At 37.9% G+C, this 21,437-nt stretch overlaps 1 protein-coding gene across 3 annotated transcripts; it reads right to left on the bottom strand.

The window, feature by feature from the left end:
• Positions 1–5,464: 5,464 nt before the first annotated feature.
• Positions 5,465–20,084, bottom strand: LOC149264621 (ran-binding protein 1 homolog c-like). Of its 3 annotated transcripts, none has more exons than XR_016259787.1 (5): positions 19,684–20,084; positions 18,347–18,891; positions 6,065–6,151; positions 5,879–5,971; positions 5,636–5,706 (listed from the first exon to the last, which is right to left on the bottom strand). XR_016259787.1 is itself a non-coding variant. In XM_089428687.1 (4 exons), the coding sequence occupies exons 1-3, from the start codon at positions 19,857–19,859 to the stop codon at positions 5,904–5,906; spliced, it is 345 nt and encodes a 114-aa protein (XP_089284813.1). In that variant the 5' UTR covers positions 19,860–20,080; the 3' UTR covers positions 5,465–5,706; positions 5,879–5,903. The 3 variants fall into 3 exon arrangements, 1 of the variants encoding a protein (XP_089284813.1); XR_016259788.1 differs by having other exon boundaries at positions 18,791–18,891; positions 19,684–20,080; XM_089428687.1 differs by lacking the exon at positions 6,065–6,151 and having other exon boundaries at positions 5,465–5,706; positions 18,791–18,891; positions 19,684–20,080.
• Positions 20,085–21,437: the final 1,353 nt, after the last annotated feature.

Genomic DNA, 21,437 nt, shown 5'->3' with positions numbered 1-21,437 from the left:
ATCGATACATATTCTTATTGTTCCTTGCTTTTTGTTAACGGGAACAATATTCGATACCCAATCTGTTAATGGAATCAGATAAATGAAACCTGCTTTAAGTAATTTTTCAACTTCTGCTTTAATAGCAGCAGCTTTTCGTGGGTGGATCTGACGCAAACGTTGCCGGACGGGTTTAGCATCCAGGTAAGTTTTGATTTCATGAACAACAATTGCTGGGTCAATTCCTAGCATTTCCTCATATGACCAGGCAAACACGTCGTAGAATTCTTGAAATAGGGCCTTATATGTTTGAATTTCATTTTCCGTACAAGAGGCACCTATATGAATGTTTTCAACAATTCCAGGCTTAACAGAAATGTCAATAGGAATAGTTCGAGAAATATTTCCCAAATTTAACTCAGAATTAGGATTTTTCATTGGATTCTGAGGTTCCTTGACATAATCAGTCATAAAAATAGATGAAAAATCATTTTCAAAGCGATCAATCTCAAAAACGAAGATCTATGATGAAGATCTTCCCATGGTAAATCATCAACACACAAGATTTCACGAATTTTCTCATCAGTGTGAACAAGTTCGGAAAACGTTGTTGAATTTGAGTTTGATGTTGAAAGTGATTCTTCATGGACCACATTCATTAAGTCAATTTCGGTTGAAGAAGGGTCGGAAAATGACTGCACGGCCTGATACGCAATTTCATATGGACTCAAAGGCATAACATCACCAAATGAATCTATCTCAGATTCGGAAGGTACGATCCAAGGATCATCATAAACAATAGTGTTTGACGAAATCATATGAATGGTTGCAGTAGAAGACGATGCGTTGATAGGAGGAAAAGGAAAAGTTCCTAGTAAACCAGAATCTTTAACTAGTCCTACTCCAACATCCTTATACGGGATAGTTGTTTTGCCGACATGCTGAATACTTTTAGAAGAGGCTGGGTTGGATGAAAAGTAAGTTAGTTGGTCTATAGCTATGATCTTTCCATTATGAGGGAACTTTATAAGCCGAAATACCGATGAAACAATAGCTGTCATAGCGTAAGACCAACTATGACCCAAGAGAAGGTTGTAATCTAGAAGGGCATCAACCACCTCCACATCTAGATTAACAGTTTTGCCTTCTACCCTTATAGGTAAATCCTCTAGAATGCCAAAAGGATGGAACCCACGGCCATCAAAGGCCTTTAGAATCATCGGGGATTGATTAAGTGTAGTAGAACCAAGCGATCTCCAACACTAGATCGACATAATACACGTTGAGGCTCCCTCATCAATCACAGTCCTATAACAAGGTTTGTTTTTTACTAACACTGGAATCTAGAAAGCCATTTGATGAGATAAGTGAGGTGTACTATTTTCTAGATCGAAAATTATAAGGTTCAAGTCCTGAATGTCAACAGCTCCTATAGCCGACAATAGCAATTTACGCTGTGCTGGACATGATTGCAGCACCTCCAAAGCCGACATTGCTGAAGGTGAAATAGCCAAATCTTCAACAATGTTATAGTTCTGAGCCGCTCTCACATGTGGATTGAAAGTTGACTTTCGAAGTATACCCTTGGCGGGCGGTTTGATTACTAAGTCTGGGTTAGGTTTCTCGATCTGTAGTGGATCGGAACCGGGAGTTGAAGTTGATGGGTTCGAATTAGAAGATTCTGCTTCCTTACCACCAACAGGACTTTTATTTCCATAATCTTGCGATCGAGTCGAAATCCTAACATGGGACATCATCATTATGGGTTCTTCGGAGGCATTTGAGGAAGAACCTATCATCTTACTGTCTTGACTAGGAAAAGGATCCTTCAAAACAGCGGGCATTTGGGAACCTTTGACGATTTCCGTAACCTCTGCACGATGAGGACAGTCTCTTGTAAAATGCTCTTCATCACAAATGAGACAAGGATAACGAGGTTTGCGTTTCTCATTAGTTGATTCCATTTTTTCCGGTTTCTCTTTCGAATTTTTATCTGTTTTATTTTTCTTCTTCCCTTTCTTTTTACTGCCGGATTTTGATTTTACCGTGGATGACTCTACAACATGAATATCGGCAGAAATTTCCGCGGAAGAATCTCCTGTCGGGGAATTTGGTAAAGTTATGATAGGAGAAGAATTCTTGGAAGATTTCTTCTTACTTTTGGTATTAACCGTACCAATCATACCATCAACGGCATGAGACCTTGAAGGAGCTGCAGTTATTTGATTTTGTTTAGGAAGGTTGGGGATTTTCTCATGTAACGTACCTGACTGCGTATAAAATAAGTCAAGGTACTGAGCTTGAGCAATTACTTACTCTTCAGTAACGACTCCTGCCTTAGCTACATCCTCAGTGATTTTTAGTGATAAAGATTTGACAAACCATTCAGCTAAGATTTGATCTGGGATAAAAACTTTCACTAAACACCGTCGACATCTCCATTCATGAATGTGATCTGAAATGTAAGTGGACGTTGACTGTTTTAATGAAGTTAATAATTCCATGCCATTGTCATATCTGATTGGCAACTGAAAATGAGTTAAAAACGAAGTAGCTAACTGACTAAAGTTATAAAAAGTGGCTCGTGGTAACTTAATGTACCACTTGGTCGCAAGACCAATTAGAGTGCGTTGAAAAAGCCTTAAATGGATTGAATCATCTGAAATGGAGTTAGATGCACACCAGAGGTAATAAGTCATCACATGGTTCGACGGGTCCTCTCCTGATTTCCCTTCAAACTTAGGAATATCACTAGGCAATTATTCGGCATTGGTGGCCAAAACGGAAGATAGTTAATTGGATCGTTCGTAAGGTGCGACACGTTAGGCAAGTCCAAAGTTGCAATGAATGGTAACTGACGATTAGGGTCCCTGAAACTCTGGGTCATGAGACCAGCCCCAGGAGGAGGATATCCAGGATAACTAGGAATTGGAATTGCATTTGGGATATTATATCCTCCCGGAAAACCAAGATTAACTGGACCGTACTGGGGTTGTTGAGGTTGTTGATATGTATATCCAGGGTACGGTTGATACTGATAGACTGGCTGCTGCACAGCAGGACCGAATTGGTACTGTCCCTGGTACGGTTGATAAGTAAATTGAGGTTGACTTGTGACAACCATACTTGGACCAGGTTGTCCTACAGGCATTTGAACCGAAGTCTGAATTGTGGATCTAGACTGAGGTAAAGATGCTTGAGGAGTTGATACAGGAATAGTAGAAACCAGAGCTGTCGATACTCCAGAAGTAGGTGGGGTAGATTGAACGGATGTTGCAGCAGTTGCAACAGTCGTTTGAGGTGGAGTACGAGGCGTACTAGGCCCAAGCTGAGAAACTACAGAAGGTGCAGAAGTTTGAAAAGTAGACTGGACAGGTTGCTGGGTTAAACCAGAAACCAAGGGTTGTCCAGATTGAGATGACAACTGCACATTCGGTTGCAAGATCTGTTGAGATTGAGATGGATCCCACACTAAGTTCATTCCGGGGTACGGACCCATAGCAGGTTGAGAATATTGAGGACCATACACTACAACAAAACCAGCGATTTGCGCCAGATTTAGCGCCAGATTTTAGTGCATTTTTTTTGTAATTGTGATGAGCAACCTGGCGCTAAATCTGGCTCTATTGTACAATTTTTAAAGCGTCCTTTTTTGCACCTGATTTTGCATCCTTTTTCACGCTAGATTTTGCATCATTTTTTACACCAAACTATGCATCATTTTTTGCGTCAAATTTTGAACCAAGATTTATATCTTATTTTATGACAGGTTTTGCTTCTAGTTTTGTGTCATTTTTTGCATCTATTTTTCATTCTCTTTTGCTTCCTATTTTGTGTCATTCTTTGCTTCCATTTTTGCACCATCATTTGCATCAAGTTTACACTGTATTTTGAATCCAATTTGACGTCTTTTTATGCATCCATTTTGTGTCAGTTTTTGCATCTAGTCTTACGCTAGGTTTTGTATCTAGTCTTACACTAGTTTTTGCTTCTATTTTTGCACCAGCTTTGGTGCCTATCTTTGCACCATGTGTTGAATTTGATTTAGCACCAAATTTTGCATCCATTTTTGTGCCCATTTTTGCATCTTTTTTTGGACCATTTTTTACATCCACATTTACGTTTGATTTGTCTCCATTTTTCCCATCTCATTTTGCACCATATTTTGCGTCATTTGTTTCATCCAATTTTGCATCATTTTTAACACCATCTCTTGCATCTAATGTTACATCATTTTGAGCATCCAAATTTGCATTTATATTTGCATCTTATGTTGAGTCATGTGTTGTGTCCACCTTTGCATCTTATTTTGTGTCTAATGGTACATTCAATTTAGAGCCATTTTTTACGTCTACTTTTGTATTTGTTTTTGCACCAAGTTTTGCATCCAATTTTAAGCTATTTTATGCCCCTTTTTGCACCATTTTTTTGTGTCTACTTGTGTCGAATGTTGCACCATTATTTACACTGACTTTTTCATCCAATTTTGCATTTTTTTGGTGTTTAGTTTTACATCGTTTTCACCATCCAAATTTGCATCTTTTTTTGCCTCATTTTGTGTCCACATTTGCATATAATTTTGTGTCTGAGTTCGAGCCTAAATTTGCATGTGATTAGGAATCATTTTTTACATCCAATATGGCATCCTTGGTTTCACCTTTTTTCAGCCCCATTTTGCATCTTGTTTTATGTCTTTTCTTACATCTTTTTTTTTTCCTTTTTTGCACCCAAGTTTGCATCCCAAATTTACACCATTATTTGCATCATCATTTGGCATATTAATTTGTAACGTTTTTTGCTTCTTTTTAACGCTCAACTTTGCATCTTATTTTACATCTAGTTGTTGTCTTTTTTTGCATCTAATTTGGTGCCCATTTATGTGTCCTTGTTTTTGCCCAATTTGATATCCTTTTGTATGCCATGTTTTGTTCCCTTCTTTGTGTCAACTATTGCACAATTTTTCACTTCTAATTTAAAACACTTTGTATGTCAATTGTTTGCATTTTTGTATTAATTCCTAGTTTAACATCCAATTTTACTTTCAATTTTGCATCCATGGTTACATCCGCATTTGACTTCTTATATAGAGTATATTTTTCTTTACATATATGACCCCCTTTATAGATTCATAGTGAAATATATGATAGTTTCTAAATATCATTAAAGCAGATATCACAATTCAAAATCATTTGTAAAGAAATTTAAGAGAAATTGACAACATCCATCCAAAAAAATAACAATGTGTCATTAACAATTTTCAAAACATGTATAAAATAGCAACATAATACTAATAAAATCAGTATTATTTTTAATCAAAACAAGTAAAATTCAAATATGATTAACAAATCAAAATATTTCATGAATATCGTTATTCTACGATAAATTAACAACATACATAAATCAAACTCATCGTATGATTACAAAATCAAAATGTCTCATTGATATAGGGTAAATTCACAACACCCATCTAAACATAGCAATGTCATTCTACACAATAATTTCTTCATAAAAAACAATGCATGTGCATGCATAGCTACCACCACCAAGATCATCCTCATGATCATATTGACCATCCTCATTACTCTGATCCACATCATCACCAACACCGCAACTATCATCATCATCTCCTCCTTCACCACCATCATCCTCATCCTCATCCTCATCATCTCCTGATATATGTTGAACATAATTTGGATCATCGTCTTGGCAATCATTACCTATAGCATTCTGACAAAAAAAATCAATATTACATGTTAGTATTAATTACATAACGCAACGCATGTTTTTGTTATACAATGTTAACCATAAAATGAGGTAAGATATAATATCTAATAGTACTAAAAAATAAAATGAAAATATGGTTTAAAAGTATATTGGAAATCCAACTAAGATTACATACCATAGAGTCCATCCAAACAACAAATTCAACCCATCTCTTTTGCTGCAGCACCTCCTTTTCCAAATGATTTGGAGGTCTTCCATATTTTAGTTCCTATCAATCAGTAAATAGGGAGAAATTAGATAACAATGACTTTCTTCTAGTACAAAATTTATTAAAAAAATATCACATGTTTAATATACTTACAAAGGTTGTTATCAGTGCTTTTAAACCTTTCTAGCCACTACGATAAGTGACTTTTGTCTTGGTTAACCTCGCCTTGGATGCCTTGTCCTTAAACATAAACCAATTCAATTTATTTTCACACAAATACATGTCTAAGATACTTATAAGTATTAATACATTCTAAATAATGTTTAATGAAAAATTCAATACCTGAATGCTCTCATTGCCGGCTTTTCTTTGTGCATCCAACTTCTCATATGATTTTACAAGTTCTTTCCATACTTTAAAAGGTATGTCAATAGGTCTTTGTTTCAGTCTTTGATCTTGAGGCATTTTTTTAATTTTTCTTGTTTGGTTAAAAATGTTGGTTAAAAAAAACCGAACAAGTAATTCACATCAATGGCATGGGGACTCTATGGATATGTGTAAAAAAATGGCTATAAAGAAAACATCCAAAAAACATATGAGCTCTCCCTTTGATGGTCACTTGGGGCATATGGCTGGAAAGGAACAACTCCATTTTCGAAAATGAAGGACAATCCTTTCTCAAAGTCCTTCCTAATATTTGCTCCAAATGTCTTAAAATGAAAAACAAAATTCAAACGTCATCCTTAAACATCTCCCTTAAATATAACGTTGGACCATAAATTCTTCACTTTTATTGTTATCGGCTCTGGAATGATTTTTCTATATGCAATTATATAATGAAATATGTGTGCACTAATGAAAAAACATCGAGTTTCATTTTTCATAATCACAAACAATGAAAAAAGAATCACACGTAACTAGCATCATTTTGGAAATTTTATATTTATTAAAAATCTTTAACATGTTTTCCTCCCATATCTCATAAAAAGGTGTGAAATTTTTTATATACTCTCCAATAAGCACTACAACAAAACCAGCGATTTGGAGGTTTTACACTAAGTTTTTCAACATCGAGCTTACTAGGGCTTGCACCACCTGGGTTATTAGTAAGAATCTCATGAGGTTTGCATAGCCATGATTATTAGAATCAAAATAGTAGGATTTGCACTAAAAAACAGTTCATAGAGCTTTCCTGCTGGGGAGAAAATCACAAGTTCAACTTCTGCAGTGCAGAGCACCGAGAGCTCGTAAGCTTTCTTCAGCAATCCACCTACGTTTGGAAAATGTAGCCTGCCTGCTGGCGATGTTCTCAATCCTCTTCCTCTGCATCTTTCCCCTCACTATTCTCGTATGTCCTCTTTCATTTTTCCCTCCAAACAAACCCTCTCAAATTGAGAAAGCAGAACAACTCACTCGATGAGAATCCGAATCCAATTATCGCTTCTAACAATAACCCAATACGATACCAGAAGTGATTACACAAAACCTCATTGACTCTTCATTTGTTTGGAAAAGAGCCAAGCATATACTTCTGACGAGGGTTTCCGTCTCAAGTCTGGCTCGCAGGACGTCGCTTAGTCAATTGCGAGAAAAATTTTCCACCTGCCTGTCACATACGGTTTGTCACACTATATATTAAAATAAGGTTGATCATACTAACAATAAGGTTGTATAGTTTAAAAGGAGGGCTCTCCTGACTGCATTTGGTTGGTTTATAGAAAAGATTGCTGGAATGTGTAATGTGAATGCTCTGCTAACTGTTTTTTAAGCATTTGGAAGTATTAAAACCCCCTAGGATAATTAATGTAAGACCTGTTAATTAATGTGTAAAGATGGCTATTGTCCTTGGGCTACCTTAGCTGTTCGTGTTTAGTGATCTGTGGTATTATGACTCCTCAAGTCACTATTAAACCATGAGAACCATGCCCAGGCAGACTAGTGTGACATTGTGGATGAGAACCAAAACTAGACTCCTATAACCTCCTTTTTCATCCTTTAAATTGCAGAATTAACTGACTGTTCTAGTAATCGTTCTTGAGCACCTGAAGATGTGCACCCTAAATAATAAGAATAATACCCTGTAACATATGAATAGTCCATCCTGTGCATGTAGGATATGCACATGAGGTCCAATAAAATCACTAACCAGAATACCAGGTGTTATTAAAGCCTCTACAGGTTGATATATATGAATGTTACAGTGTGCAGGAGTATGATTCAATTCCATACGAAAATACAAAACATCTGATAGGATTTCCTTATACCTCATAGGCAAACAACCATTGTCCCTTCTATAGATGAGCAGAATAAGTGCTTGGTTCTCTACACTAAATAAAGACAAAGTATAGTAATTATTGCTGACAAAATAGGATTTAAATCGCGGTTCAATTGCTTGACATTCAGCTGGTCACAGAATTGTAGAGTGCATAATCATAAGTGATGTTGCGAGCCTCATTGCTCAAAGTCTAAGGGTCTTGCGAGCCATAATCACAGCCATGTATGGCATATCTTGTGATTATGGCATTTTATGAGGTCAATTCTTGTGAAGACATTTCAGTTTATAATAAATTTTGAACCTCAACAGAGTTTTGGCAAGACCTGGCTGAGCTAGGACATCAACAACACAACTGATATGAATGACATAATCTAGCCTCAAGAGGGAGCCTCTTTTGTTTCATCACTCTAACAATCTATGAAGTGGTGGAAAGCATAACAACTTCCCCTTGAATATGACACCTAAACTGAGTACAAATCCTAAATGATGCAGCCCTTGGTGCATGTCTCTCAAAGTATCGATATTTCAAATGTTGAAAGCTCTTGTGCCCATTTGATATGCATTCGATTGCAGTTCCCCTGAAGAAAGAATCTTATAAAGGTGAGGCCATGGCCAATATGTTAGCCATATCCATTGGAGTTGCCATTGCTTGACAACTTTAGTGTGATCAGTCCCACCATGATTCACATGGGCTTCTACTCAACACTGGTTGTTGCTATTGTAAGAGTCTTCAAGCTCGTTGAACCCATAGTATTGATAAGTGTATTCTTTGGGTCTCTGGTTTTCAAATTCTGCCTATGTTTTCCTCTCAGTATCATTATTTCAAATGCTGAAAGCTCTAATTCCCATTGCTGTGTATTTGATTGTGGTTTCCCTGAAGAAAGAAGCTTATAAAGGTGAGCCCGAGGCCAATATGTTGGCCATATCCATTGGAGTTACTATTTCAGCTTATGGGGAGGCCAAGATGAATGCATGGGAGGTGATTCTCCAGTTAAGTGCAGTTGCATGTGAGACTACCCAATTGGTTCTCATACAAATTCCACGAACATCAAAAGGGATTAAGTTGAATCCCATCACATCTTTGTTGCTCCTTGTTGCCTTGTTTTTCTCAGCACCCCCTGGGCCTTAGTAGAATACCCATTTCTGATAATCAGGGTCTCTTCCTTTGATTTGGATTACATGACATTTCTGCTTGTGCCTTGGCTCTTAATCTTGCAGTATTTCTTCTGATAGGAAAGACTTCAGCCTTGACTATGAATGTTGCTGGTCTTGTCAAGGACTGGCTGCTCATAACATAATCTTTGTCTGTAATAAATGAAAAGGTTACAGTCATAAACTTGAGTGGGTGTGGACTGGCTTTTCTGGCTGTCTGTTACTATAATCATTTGAAACTTCAAGCTCTCAAGTCCAATGACAACCAACCAAAGTACCTCAGCAGTGCAGCTGATGCCAATGATGAAGGAGAAGGTTTGATAATGACGAGTGGGAGATTCTCAATCAGAGATTCAAAACCAGTAGAGAAAAATCAAACTCAAGCTTCAGGATTAGGTATTTAGATCATTAATATTGTCTTGTGCTAGAGATTAATGTTCTTGGATTGGCTCCTCTATGCCCAGATCTATTTGCAGGGAACAGGCCAATCATTCACAGTGAAGAAGATAATGACAAGATTAGTGTATAATGGACAGGATGGTGCCATGGTGCCAACCTAAATCTCAAGTAAGGAGACATCTGTTCATCAATTTGTCAAGAAGCATGGCCTACAATTCAATTGCTCTAAGCCTATCACTTCTTCCACCTGTCAAATAAATTGTTTCCTGTTTGTTTAGTTTGACAAAAGCAACATTGAAGAAGAACGTATTTTCACTTGCACTAGGATTTGTAATTTTGTATATAATTGGACTTAAGAAAAGGATTGTTAAACATGTAAATCATAGATTGTGGAGGAGCTCTTTATGTCCAACCTTTATACCATGCAACCACAACCACTAGACATCTCATCTATCAAATCATAGACTAGGCAACCCATCAAAGGGAACAACAAAGTGAAGAAGAACCAACGACACATTTGATCAGCCACAAAAACAAATTTCCAAATATGAGAAGGTATCTATGATGCAGGAAACATGGCCCGCCCCTGCATACCAGCTGCGTTTTCATATCGAGTCACTGAAACACAACTAAAATGCTCTTGAAACACATTTCAATTCATATGAAATGTATTTTCACATGGGAAACGCATTTCAATTCATATGAAACATATTTCACATGAGAAACGCATTTCAATTCATATGAAACATATTTCACATGGGAAATGCATTTCAACATCTGTACAACGTGTTTCTAAATGAAATTTGTTTGATTTTGCCTTGATTTAAATGTTGGGAACAACATTTTTTTGTTTTAATAACTAATTAGAGGATAATTATGAATTCATGAGACTTTTAGAAACTTCATACACTAGAAATATTTATTTAAGACTGGGTTTCACTCTCAATTTGCGTTAAAATGATGGCAATTAATGGTAATGTTAAAGTCTTAAAGTAAAACCTTTACTTAAATTTTTAACATTACCATTCATTGTCTTGAGATGTTTAAAAGCGGTTCCCATCTCCTCTAACTTCATATCGAGAAAGTAGAACTTCATATCCCATTCAAAATTCAACAGAGTTAACATTTTTCGAGATTTCAGGATTGGCAATTAATCAAAAGCACCAAGTGCTTTATGTACCTCAATGTTAGTGATATTGCTTATTTGACTCCTCTATCATTGCCTTAGCAAAACTGTACCCTTCCCTCAAACAAAAAATCAATGATTGGGCACACTAAGCTTTTCATACCATATTTTAAAGTTTGGATTACGTAGTTTCATCATGTTAAAATCGGCAACTAGGGCCAAACTCCACATGGGTCATCTTATTTATGACAACTGATATTTTTCTTGGATTCCTCTCTCCGAGAGGTGTAGGAGTGATCTAAAGATCATCCGATTCTGACATGTACAAATGAAGTTATGAATTTACTTTGATTATGGACAAATTGTCAAGGTCGGCCAACAAACTTATGTAGGCTCAGAAGCCCAACAGTCACGTCTATTCATCCTCAACGTTTGCTATAAATACATGATGCCTTAGCCTCATTTGGATACACTCATCTTCACACTTCTCTCTCTCTCTCTCCTCGTTCATTGGGTACGGATTTCTAGGCATCTCTCTCTCCACACGTCTGAAATTTCAGGAAAGCAAAATTTCAAGAGGCCGAAATTTCAAGAGACCGAATTTCTGGACAGTTTGACCAAGCGTTGACCAACATGAGTTGACCTCCTTTGACTACGTTTTGTGGGGGCTATCTCTATTTGGGCAAGCCGCATTTCTAGGCACAGAAATTGAGGCCAAACATTGACTTTGACCAACGTTGACTGCAGCTAGGGCTAACCACAGGTTGGTTGTTTGACCAAATTTGACTGCGCTGATTTTGGGTTCTTTTGAGGGTTGATTCATCTTGTTGTTTGGAGGCCGAAGTTGACTGAAGTTGACCAATTTATGAGGGTCAAATCTGCCCTGTTGACCAGCAATGACTTTTCTGGTTAGGTCTCTTTTGCCGCTGTCATTAATTATCAGATCTGTAAATTGTAATATCTCTCTCTCTCTCTGCTGAATTATTGAAGAATATAAGAAGAATTGATCAAGAGTTTCCCCACATTGGGGTTAAGTGATGGTGGAATATTGCTTGTCATTTATGTTTGTCATGTAAATGTTCTTGCTCATTTATTCATAATGATTTCTTTCCACATTTCAATATATATATATATATATATATATATATATATATATATATATAAGTGTGGAAAATAGTAGTGAGTAAGGTCTTCTTTGAATTGTGACTTAGTCAAAGAGACCACAAGCAATCCTATCTTTGACGTGCACGAGTTCCTAAAAGTTAGGTCAAGTTCCTAAAAATTAGGATGAGTTCATAAAACAGTTTAACTCGTGCGTATAGTTGGAGGCTCAATTGTTTGTCTCCTAGTGCGAATTATATTTGGAAAAGGACAAGCAAGTGAGCTTCAGTATCTAAATTGAGGCAGGATGAGTTACATGACTCAGTTAGACTCGGTTAACTAGTCAATCACAAGACCGAGATTCAAAAATAAACTTGCTAGATATACCTTATGTGAATTGCTTGTAAGAAGGACGAAGGCACAGAATTGAATCATTGTTTTGTGAGCACAAGGTTGTGAGACAAGACAATAGAGAGCACGAGTTTTGTGTGTGAGCTAGCAGAGCTAGGAAGAGTGTGAAGGAGAGGCCTATACGCAGAGTTTTGGCACAGAAAATCCTTGTTGGTGTACGCAGGAATTAGGAGTAATTCCTAGAAGATAGGGCCACTATTGCGCTAGGAAATAAGAGGCTTCCAACGAAAGGAAATAGGGGCAAGCCAGCGCAAAGATTTAGGAGCTAAGGACAGGGTTGTTGCAAGCAGGTTTCAGTTAAGTGTCAATAGAAAGAACAGTGTTGTTCTCTAGTGAAACAATTTGCCTTGTATTAATTCTATTTGCTCAACTTTCTCAATAAAATTCTATAGCTAGCAGAGGGTTTTCCTAGTACGGTTCCCTACAAAAATCCTGTCTTGGTGTTACAAATTAGTTTCAAAATTGTTTACTACAGCAGTTGCAAGATTTTTAAGGAAATTCTACATGGTATCGGAGCAAGGAACAGAATAAATACCAACACAAGTTGATTGGCACATCCTAGTGCAACATCATAAGGAGAATCTCCCTGAAATAGTCATAGCCCAAAGGAGCCTAGCAAAGTGGAGAAGAGGATTGGTTTTGGTTCGTTTTTCTTGTAACTAATTAGGCCAAGTTAGGCAGGAGCAAGTAGCTTGCAAGAGGAGCATTTTGGGTAGTCTTTTTGTGCATTATTTGTGGTGCAAACAACTTGCAAAACAGACCAAGTTTTTTATGTGTTGTTACAGGAGAGATTAAGCCCTAGTTTAGGGTTGGTCTATGTTCTTAAGGAGCTGGAACAACAATATATAAGAGGACAAGAGCTAACGCATAGAAGAGGAACCTGTGGAGAAATGTTTGCAAAGTTTTGAGGCAACAAACTATGGGTTGACGTAGGTGCAAGATGCCCTAATCAGAGGGTCGAAAACTTCAGGTAATTGCACAGGGGTGTGACCTAGAGAAGCAGAAGAAGTCTCTATTGGTTAAGGTATGTTGAATGTTATTCTCAAGTTGATGTTCTACTAAGTGGATGAGGTCCCATTGGACAATTGTGTGGGCAGCTTAAGTGTACAGGTTGGAGGGTTGTTAGAAGTTGCCCTATTGTGCCCTAAGTACAGCCTCTTGTGAAGGACTACTAAGCTATTAGTGGGCAGGTGTTGGAGAGCTCTCTGGGAAAGCAGGACGGCGTACCAAGGTTTGAGAGCAGATAACTGTTTAGAGGGAGCATCAAACTTCGTTTCATGGAAAGGGAGGATCATGATAGTTTTGAAGGATAATGGGGTGGGCGAATTTGTGAAGCAGGCTATACCACCACTACAAGATCCCCAACAGTTGACCCGGCATACTAAGAATGATATCAAGGCAAGGACGATTATTCTAGAAGGGGTCAGAGATCATATATTTCCTCATATCCATGAGAAGAAGACAGCTTATGAGATGTTCAAAACTATTTTAGATCTATATCAGAGTACCAGCGATACCAAGAAGCTTGCTCTTAAGGAGAAGCTAAGGAGTATCTAGGTGAACAAGGATGAGTCCATTGTCACGTATTTGTCAAAATTCACTCATGAGTATACCAGAGCATGACCTTGTGAGTTTTGCTCTTCTACGACTTCACAAGTCTTGGTATGGGTTCCAGGATGTTGTCAATGACAGAGATAATTTTCCTAGTTGGGAAATGCTATTGACTGACTACGTTCAGGAAGATATCCGAAGAAGGACCAAAAATGGTAGATCGATGAAGACAGAGGACAAGGAGAACTTTTCCATAACAAGCAAGAGTAGCAAGACCAAGGGCACGGAGGGCCAAGGAGTGGTCGAGTCTAGTCAAAAGGGCAAGTAAAAGGATCTAAGAAAGGTCAAGTGCTTCCATTGCCATGAGTTTGGACACTATGCCACTAAGTGTCCTAAGCGAAAGAACGAGTCCAGTGAGGATCATGTAGCTACATCAGCAAAGCTAGATGCATTTTTTGCCCAGTTCGAGAAATATTTATCATTGATTGCTTGCATGCCAAGCTCAGCAGACAGCAGTGTATGGTATATTGATTCGGTAGCATCCTTCCACATGACCAAAAAAAAAGAAAAATTTTAGACACCTGAAGGAGAAGGACGTGTAGTTTCAAATCGAGAGGAATTGGTACTCTCAGTTTTCAGAGGGAGTCAAGTAATCCCCTCCATCTCAGAGATGTCTTTTATGTTCCAAGATTAAAGCAGAATCTTGTTTGGATAACTACCCTTGAGGACAAGGATTATGATGTCATTTTCAGCAAAGGTAAGGCTTACCTCCAGCACTTAGCTTTTGGATGTAAGAAGCAGATAGGTGTGAGGATGAAAAATCACTACAAGTTCTAGGTAGAGACAAGTGCAACCTTGAGCAGCAAGGCAAGGAGAGCTCAGAGTAGAGAATTGATGGTTGAGGAGAGCAAAACCCAAAGGGAGTCCTTAGAGCAAGAGCAGATTAGAGTACCTAAGAAAAGCTACTCAAGAGTCAAGATGGAGCCTCAGCCAATATGTCTGTTTAAGTCTAAGGAGCCCTTAGAGCAAGAGCATATTAGAGTACCTGAGAAGAAGCTACTCAAGATGGAGCCTCAGCCAATATCTCAGTTTAAGTCTAAGGAGTCCTTAGAGCAAGAGCAGATTAGAGTACCTGAGAAGAAGCTACTCAAGATGAAGCCTCAGCCAGTATCTCAATTTGAGTATAAGCTAGTTGGCAGTTGGGCCAACCAACAAGATGATGAGGAGCATAGCCGAAGGCGAGTCGAGGCAGCGACTCAAGCAATGACTCCCAGCATAGGGAGAGTTTGAGCCAAGTGGGCAAAGGATTTGTTTAAGGGAGATCAAGGGAGAGTTGGATCTTCCAATATCACCTTCAACCAAAGGAAGCAGCCACAAAGGTACACAGGGTGCATGGCCCTTATGACTGAAGTGATAGACTCGCAGAGCATGGTGGGAAAGAAAAGGTCTTATCAGGTTCCGCAAAAGAAGGCAAAGTCTTCTAGTTCAGCGGAAGAAGCTGCAACAACGGAGAACGTGGTAGTATTGGAGATAGATCCAAGTGGACGAGGTTCTTCCAAAAGCACCTTTCTCGCTAAGAGGGAATGTTGAAAATAGAAGCGAGTAAGGTCTTCTTTGACTTGTTCCTTAGTCAAAGAGACCACAAGCACTCATGTCTTTAGCATGCATGAGTTCCTAAAAGTTAGGACGAGTTCCTAAAAATTAGGTCGAGTTCATGAAGCAGTTTAACTCATGTGTATAGTTGGAGGCTCAGTTGTTTGTCTCCTAGTGCGAGTTATCTTTGGCAAAGGACAAGCAAGTGAGCTTCAGTTTCTAAATTGAGGCAAGACGAATTACATGAGTCAGTTAGACTCAGTTAACTAGTCAATCACAAGACCGAGTTCAAAAAATAAACTTGCCAAATTTAGTTGATGTGAATTGCTTATAAGGAGGACGAAGGCACAAAAATGGATCACTATTTTGTGAGCACAACATTGTGTTGAGAATATAGTACCAAGGAAGTGTTTCCTAGGAATTTATCCTTTTGGCCTAGGAATACACATTAATATCCTTTTCTCTAAGTGACATTATGTGTTTATTAATGTCAAGGAGCTAAAGAAGCTTTTATGAGTTGTGTACCTTGTAATTCTAATTTATTAAAGTCACATGGGTTATTAAAGTGACTTTGTGTAAAGTACTAAGTCCACTTTATGTTAATAAGGTAACCTTTATATTTTAAAACTCACTTTATGAGCGACAAAGTGACCATGGTACTAAAACATTAAAAGGTTAAGTGAGGGGTCATCATGAGAAAGGGGTCTAATGGGAGCTTGATCTCAACTATAGATCTCATTAGCTGAGATTTAATCTCAGCCCTTGATCTTTAGCCTTTAGGGTTAGGTTTCCCTCTCAAAAAAAAAACATAAGTTAAAGGAAATGAATGATTCTTCATTATTCTTCTCAAAGGAAAGAGGAGGGTGTAGGGAAGCTTGAGAGGAGATCGAGACAGCTAAAGGAGGAGGCTGTGTTCCAAGGTGAACTCAAATCAGAGCAGAACGCAACCATGTTGTGGAGCTTGCATTTGGAGGCAGCAAGGAAGAGCTCCTTCATTCAATCCTCTTGAGAACTATTGAGGAGAGGAAAGGAGATAGGAGGAAGAGAATTTTTGTGAAGAAATTCTACAGCAAGAACTAGGAACAAGACCACAGTTAATCAAATCCCTAGAAGGCCGAGTTAAAGCTAAAAAGGGAGCACGAAATTTTGGAAGACTGTCACAGCCAGTGGTTGCACACAGGTCAAAGGCTTATTAGGAGTCAAGTTTGGTTACTCCTCACCGTAGGCAAGTGTTTTAGCAGCATATTTCTCTGCCAGCGTATTTATGTGGGACACAGTGAGATTCTTGGGCCAAGACCAGCAAAAATCTCAAGCCTGGTTTTAGTGGTATATCAATGATATTTAGAGAGCTGTTTTGGAGTGTATTTGCTCAAATTCCAGGGAGGTTAAACGCTGATAAAAAAACCTGTGCATATTTGCTGTGATGAACCCGAGTTTCAAGGAACCTGTGACTGTCAGTGTGGCTTGAATTCCTAAGAAGAAGGAGCATTTCAGAGGACTGTAATTTCAACATGAACATTTGTTGAAGACAGTTCAGAACTCAGTTTGAGAATGGGATTTCAGTGATGCTTCGTCAAAGAAACAAAATAAAATCCTCCTAGAAGAACTGGTTTTCCCCGCTGCGGGGTTTTTCTAGGATCATGTTGACCAAAAACAGTGTAAAATTCATGTGTGTGCTTGCCTTATTTTTTCTCTTATCAGCTGAAAGTGAAATGTAGAGTACCTCTATGTTGTTTCAAGTTAAATGCAGAAAATGATAAAATGATGTGTATATCAGTCATATGCTATTGATGGGTTTTGGGCATTAAACCTTGCAAGAATTTGAAACTGGGTGGGCTACAGCATGAGCAGACATTAATTTTTTACAGGTTGTGAGACCAAACAATAGAGTGCGAGTTTTGTGTGTGAGCTGGCAGAGCTAGGAAGAGCGTGAAGGAGAGGCCTCTGCACAGAGTTTTGGCAGAGAAAATCCATGCTAGTGTGCGCTAGAAATCAGGAGTAATTCCTAGAAGATAGGGCCACTATTGCACTAGAAAATAGAGGCTTCCAGCACAAGGAAACAGGGGCAGGCCAGCACAAGGATTTAGGAGCTAAGGACAGGGTTGTTGCAAGCAGTTTTCAGCTAAGTGTCAGCAGAAAGAACAACCTTGTTCTGTAGTGAAACAGTTTTCCTTGTAATTAATTTTATTTGCTCAACTTTGTCAATAAAAATCTACAGCTAGCAGAGGGTTTTCCATGTAGGGTTCCATAGAAAAATCCTGTGTTATTGTATTGTATGAATGTGTTTTTAACTCTTTTTTATTCCGCTGCAAAAGAGTAGAGAAACTCTGTGTCTTGGTGTCACAAATTAGTTTCAGAATTGTTCACTACAGCAGTTGCAGAATTTTCAAAGAAATTCTACAAAAAGGTGCTAATGGTTCCCTATAACGCTAAATCTGGGCACATTGCTCCATCATGATAAGAGGAAGCTGGTTCAAAAGAAAAAAGTCTGGAAGTAAGGTTGCCCTCAGGTGCAAAATCATATTATAGCAAAGCAAGAGGTTACAAAATAAGAAAACTCAACCAAGTGAGACTATCAGATAAAGCATGAAAGGAAACTGTTTGAGGAAACTGATCGGCCCGATGTTCTTGCGCAATGTTAATTTTCTCTGTTTTGTTTTGCTTCCACCAAGTAAATACATGTAAGTGAGCGTTTATGATATCACAATATAGCCAGCATTGTTTCTCATATTCTACTCAGAAGCACCTTACAATCCTAGTTTCAGGATATGTGCATTAATTTAAAAATAAAATCAAAAAAATCCTTTGCAAACGACAAAAGCATTACCTCTTTGAAGAAGTGTCTAAAGAACAAATTAAACATAACTGCAATTCATCAAACGCAACTTTGTCTTGAAAAATGTGTCTTCGGGTACAGATTATCTTGTCTAGAATTACCATTAATTGTTGTCGACCAGAGAAATATCTGCCTCCGATCCATTCATCTGCACCTCAAGATAGCTATTTTGATTGCAATGCTGTTGTTTATAGCCCTTTGGAGGAAACTTTGGAATTTTGTGAAGTAAAGACAAATATGATAATGTGCATTGTTTTATTTGGTCAAATGAACCTATCTCCGTTAGATACGAAACATTATACATTTTGAATGTTATATTGGAAAAGTCTAACATGTTATTTCTATTCTATGCTTGCTGATATAAGAGCAATAAGCCCTCATAATCCTGACTCAAAAGAACAGAGAAAACAGAAATTTGTGAAAAGACTGAAATACCATGCCACAAATGCACCACTGTGATTGCCAAGAAATGCATCCAGATCTCTCTTTGCCTGATCCTGTTGCTTTCCATGACAGACAAGTACAGCAACATACTCCTGCAAGTGGAAATTCAATCCCATTTATCAGTTCATCAAGCTTCATCCCCACTATTCCGATGGAAAGACAAAAAGCATGACTGGATGAAGGAAAGTGTATTTAATTTAAAATAGAAAGGGAGCTTATATTGCTTGTGTATATGATCAACGCTCGCTGAAAGAATGACAAACCCTCAATTCTAAACCCTAAGATAAACCTAAAGCTCCCGTGGTTTGAATTCAGAACTTGTTGTTTCCGGAATTCCCTGTTTTTCCGATTACAGAACATTGCGAAGGAGTTCAACAGTATTGAGAGCAGAAAAGACAAAGCAAACTTGATGATTCAGTATGTGTTCATATCTCAGGAAGTTCCATAAAGGTACTATCAATATTCGGGTAAATTTTCTCTGGTGTTCAGAATTTCATGCAATATCTTGCGAAGAATCCAAAATATAACGAATTCGCCATCAAAGCGCATCAAATCCCACCAAAAATACACAGAAAAGCAAAACCCTAATTACCCGATAAAACAAACCATAGCCCGCTAAATGCATCTACCATAGAGTTTCTTCAGCACCCCATTGAAATGACAAATCTGATCATCATCAACAGGCGAACAAAACATCGAGAACCCGATAAAAACAGATCTTACTAAAAAGGAGAAAATTAGAAGTAAATAACTGCCCAAATGCATCTTCCTTATAGTCAAGGTCCCATTTATGTGCACAGGAAAAGGGCCACCGAAGAGGCCATGAAAACAACTTTCAACTGAGAAAACAAAATCATGAAATAGCCATGGATTAAGAAATTTACATGTCAAGAAGGACATCCTCCTCTTCTTCGCCCGTGGTGACAGTAACCTCCTCAAGCTTAACAATGGGTGCAACCTGAGCTCCAGTGTCCTCTTCCTTTCCGGCATCATCCTCGTTCTCTCTCGAATCGTCATCTACTGCCCGTGTAAGAACAGGATCCTCCTGAGTTCCAGCCATCCCAATACCAGATAGTGCACAGAGGGAGGGCTCGAATGAAATCGATGGATCCAAAATATGCCAGAAACTCGCCCAATATCAGACACGAATGCGAAACCCCGAGGATTTTGGACAAAGGATTTAACTGTGCAAAAATGCTTTGAAGGCAAAGGGCAAAGAGGTCGACGGAGAGAAAACACTCTATATAAGGGTTTTTGAGGTCGATGGAGAGAAAACACTCTATATAAGGGTTTTGAAGAGGGAAGGCCGGTAGCTGTTAAAGATTGAGAGTAAAAGTAGCATCGTTAAAGATAATATAATAAATTATTACAGGGATGGTTGGGGGGTTTCAAAGGGAGAGAAGGCCATGGAATAACCCCTAAATCATCTCCAACATGAGAGGCCTACTTCATTCATGTTGTCATGTTGGGACCAGAGGTTGTTGTGCGTTTTTTGTTTTCGCAATTTTGAACTCTTTCCTCGGTGATATATTATTGTGTTTATTGTAATAATAATGGGATGGGGTTGAGGGGTTTGTAAATGAGATAAATATGGAAAAGTAATTAGAAATATTGGTTTTAAATTATTATAATAAGTATTGTTGTGGTTGATCCATGATAAGTTGTAGGGTAGTTGGTTTGTATGGGGTTTAGTTGTTACGAGGTCTTAAGTTCAAATTTCATGGGGAGGGGTTGAGAATGGAAGTCATTTTGGGGGCATCAAAACTATTCTAAGGGGCATCTTCCACTGAGCTTTACACAATCCTCGATGTTGAGGATGAAAATAATATGAATATGCCAAGCTCACTCTACAGCCTAGTATGGTTACAGCCATGTTTGTCCATCATTCCAAGGGGCATCTTCCACTGAGCTTTACACAATCCTCAATGTTGAGGATGAAAATAATATGAATATGCCAAGCTCACTCTACAGCCTAGTATGGTTACAACGATGTTTGTCCATCATCAAAGTTGAAATTTTGCTAGTGTCGGCCAAAATAAATTTAAAAAAAAAAATTAAAAAAAAAAAATACAAAACATTTAAATAATGTTTGCTCATAAAAAATAATTGCCAATGAAGAAATTGGATCCCTCTCCGCTCATATTATATCTATATTTAAGATGGGTCTATGCTAGTGGATAACACAAAAATCACAAAGTGAAGAAGAGTTTAATTTCAAGTCAAAGCAAAACTTTGGGACTAGCGCAATTCATCTAACTTCTATTGAAATGCGGTATTTATACGTGTAATGTGATATATATATATATATATATATATATATATATATATAGTGTAATTGCTATTATGTTGTTAAATGGTTGTTTAATTAATGTTGGTTATTCGATGGCAAGATGGTTTTGTAACTCTTAATGATGTAATTGTTCATCTTCTTGGTTGTAGTGTGCCATGTTGTTGACATACAAATATTGTAATGGAGCCAAAAAATAATGACAGTAAAGCATAGTAGGAAGTTATAAGTTTATCCTCCTGGAAAAGCAAAATTGTGGAGTTAAAGAACCACTTCTAGGAAATCAATTTCCATCACATCCATAGGGAGCTAAATACAACTGTAGATTCTCTCTAAAAAAGAATTATTTGT

The sequence above is a fragment of the Pinus tabuliformis genome, chromosome 6 (genome assembly GCF_031772625.1).
Source record: "Pinus tabuliformis cultivar Carrire ecotype Pingquan chromosome 6, CPIR1, whole genome shotgun sequence".
Lineage (NCBI taxonomy): Eukaryota > Viridiplantae > Streptophyta > Pinopsida > Pinales > Pinaceae > Pinus > Pinus tabuliformis.
Note: the sequence above shows the minus strand (reverse complement) of the source record. Positions and strands in the feature narration are given on the sequence as shown.

Excerpts from the sequence above, each read along its gene's own strand:
- LOC149264621 (XM_089428687.1), bottom strand. The coding sequence starts at position 19,859 with ATGGCTGGAACTCAGGAGGATCCTGTTCTTACACGGGCAGTAGATGAC. Across the intron at positions 18,892-19,683 it reads GAGGATGTCCTTCTTGACAT|GAGTATGTTGCTGTACTTGT; the intron begins GTAAATTTCTTA and ends TTCCACTTGCAG. Across the intron at positions 5,972-18,790 it reads AGTGGTGCATTTGTGGCATG|GAACTAAAATATGGAAGACC; the intron begins GTATTTCAGTCT and ends ACTGATTGATAG.